Here is a 2,860-nt window from a genome sequence, read left to right on the forward strand (position 1 = left end):
TGTTCGGTGGCGAATATGCGTTGTACGCGAGTGCGCGCGTGGTTGCGTCTGGGGGCGCTGTGCTGCGCGTGTCGGGGAGCCAGGTGTACGCCGCGCATGGGTTGGTGTTCGACAGCGGTGTGGAGGCTAACTTGTCCGCCGTCGTAGTGAACGACAACGCCGGTGCGCTGACGGATGGCGCGCTGCTGGTGCTGCGGGGGTTGGCGTCGTTTGTGTCCGGGTCGTGGCTGTCGGTGCGCGGCAACAGCATCAGCGGCAGGCTCCTGTCGGTGCCGTCGTACCCGCGCAGTGCGGAGCTCGCGCAGAGCACGCTGACGCTCCACGGGAACGCCGGCAGCGGGCCCGTCGTGATGGACGGCACCGTTGCGCTTGGAGGCGCCGGCCGACGGTTCGTTGTGGGGTGCCTGACGCTCAACGGGCAGGCGCTGCAGCCGATGGACTACAGGTCCGCCGGCATCATCGGGGAATTCCGCCCCGTGGCGTGTGGCGTTTGCGACGCCGACGTGCACTGCTTTGCAGCTGCGACGAGGGCGATGTCGGGGTCGTGCCGCTGCCGCTGTGCTGAGGGCGGGTACGGGCGCGACTGCCTGCCGGTGTACCTGCCGCACGTGGACGGGTGCAACCACACGCCCGGCATGCCGCTGCTGAGCCACACGGCGACGCTGACGGAGACGCGCAGCCCGACGCCAACGTGGAAGCCGACGCCGAGCGCGACGCACTACAGTCCGACGCAGTACGGGCCGACGGAGACGCTGCAGGTGACGGAGACGGTGGCACTGCCGCCCACGCGGACCCCGACAGCGTCGGTGAGCAGCACGCTGTGGTGGAGCGACGTGGCGTGCCCGACGCTCGCTGTGACGACGACGGCGGCTGGTGGGAGCCTGACGCAGAACGACATCCGCGGCGGTGGGAGCGCCGTCCCGACGCGGCTTATTGTGGCGCTGCCGCCGCCGTTTCGGTGGGCACGTGACCCGCAACTCGGCACGCACCTGAGCTTCGTGCCTGTGTCGACGGCGCAACCGAGTGGGTTCGGCGGTCCGTGGGGAGCGATGCTGAGCAACGCGACGTGGGTGCGCAACGCGACGAATCCGTCCACCGTCGTGGAGCTGGCTGTGCCCGTGCACCGCGGTTACTACATTGCTGCCGACGAGACGATAGTCATTCGCTGCGACGCTGCGGCGGTGTCTGGCGGCTGCAAGGGTGTGCTGCTTGGGTCCTTCACGATCAGGTCGAACATGCTGCCCGCCGCTGCCAGCGCCCTCTCGGCGATCACCGGCGTTGTTGCGGGTGCGGCGGCTGTTGCCGTGGTGGTGACCGGCGGGTTGGGCTCCGTCCTGGAGATGCAGGCGCTCGGCGTGTTTGCGAGGATGCCATGCGCCTCGACGCAGGAGCGTGCGAGCACCGCTGCGCTGCCGTACTTCCTTTCGGCGTTCGCTGCCCTTGGCCCGCTGTGGATGGTGGTGGGCAACGCGCTGCTCGCCGTTGTGTTCGGGTGCGTGCACTGCGGTGTGACGGCGGCCTTCCAGCGGTGGCGCGGCGTGGACGCGGCGAGTGCGTGGGCGGCGATGCGCTTCCCGAGCCTGACGTACGTTGTGGCGCACGCGATGCTCCTCGGCATCTTCTTCGGCTCCGTGCTCGCACTGACGATGCCTGGCGCCCGCGTGCAGCACCGCGTGATTGGTGTCGTTGGCGTGCTGTACGGTGTGGCGTTCCCTGCTGGTGTGTGCTACTTTATTGCCCGCCACACGGGCGCGAGCTTTACGAGGTACTGGCAGTTTTCGAGGAAGCCGCTGCACGAGCGCCTGCTGTACCCCGTCGGGTATTGGCACCCCGCGGCGCAGCAGCGGATGTACGGCAGCATGCTGACGAACATGAGGGGCAGCCGCGTGTACTGGTGCGTGTTCCAGCTGTCGGTGCTGTGCGTGGTGGGCCTGATTGCGGCTGTGCACCCGCCCGTGGGAGGCTGCCACGTCCAGTACTTCTGCATGGCTGCTGTGCTGCTTGCGGGTGCGGGCGTGGTTGCCTTCACGAACATGATGCGCTCGGCCTTCCTGACGGTGATGCACGCGGCGAGCTTTGCGCTCCTTGCGGCGCTGTGCGTGGTCAGCGCGGCCAACCATCTTGTGCCGAGCGACGGCGGTGCGAGGGCGCACGCGGCTATCGTGCTGCTGCTGACGGCTGTGCTGCTTGCGGTCGCTTTATACAGCGTCGTTGTGTGGTACGCGGAGGACCGCCACTGGCAGGAGCTGCGCGAGCCGCGGCGTGGCGGGCTGGAGGCGCTGCTGCGCGATGGCGAGGAGAGCGACGAGGAGACGCAGAAGCCGCACGACGTGACTTCATCGTCGTACGCCTCAGGCACCACCGCTGCGTCTTCTTACCGGCCACCCGCTGCGCCGTTGCAGCCCATGGCCGGTGACATTCGCTTAGACGCTCTGAGCCTGTTCGACCATGTATCCAGTGCGAGCTGCAGCATTAATTATGCTCTTCTGGACAGGTGAAGATGCTTTGCTTGACGGAAAATTTGGCGCATTTTCTCCCTTCGGGGGTGGAAAGGCTTCGCCCCCAACAGTAACGCTACGCGGCGAGAAGGCACAAAGCCCCTCGCAGATGCGGCATAACGTGGACGCTTCTGGCGGATATCTGCTTTCTTTCCATTATTCATAGATTGGTTGGGTGATTGGTTTGTTGTTCTTATTTTATTTTACCGATTATCGACGACAACGGATTATCGAACTATGACGCTAGCCCGGCGTGGATGCGTAACGGGTGTGTGCGTGTGTTTTACGCTATTCGCTGCAGCACCGAATATGGGGGCTGCTGCTCTCTCTATTTCATGTCTGGAATAAGTAATGAGGACGTG

The 2,860-nt window shown here is 65.7% G+C and overlaps 1 protein-coding gene across 1 annotated transcript, besides 1 other annotated feature; it reads left to right on the forward strand.

The window, feature by feature from the left end:
- On the forward strand, positions 1 to 2,498 carry Tc00.1047053508561.10 (dispersed gene family protein 1 (DGF-1), putative; the record flags this gene model as incomplete). Its single annotated transcript, XM_797737.1, has 1 exon — positions 1 to 2,498. A coding segment is annotated over one exon (2,498 nt), but the record flags the coding sequence as incomplete, so codon positions are not given.
- Positions 1 to 2,860: a sequence feature (areas not merged during assembly with more than two copies in the genome that could not be assigned to a particular haplotype).

Source organism: Trypanosoma cruzi, genomic scaffold (assembly GCF_000209065.1).
Source record: "Trypanosoma cruzi strain CL Brener 1047053516919 genomic scaffold, whole genome shotgun sequence".
In the NCBI taxonomy this organism is placed as follows: domain Eukaryota; phylum Euglenozoa; class Kinetoplastea; order Trypanosomatida; family Trypanosomatidae; genus Trypanosoma; species Trypanosoma cruzi.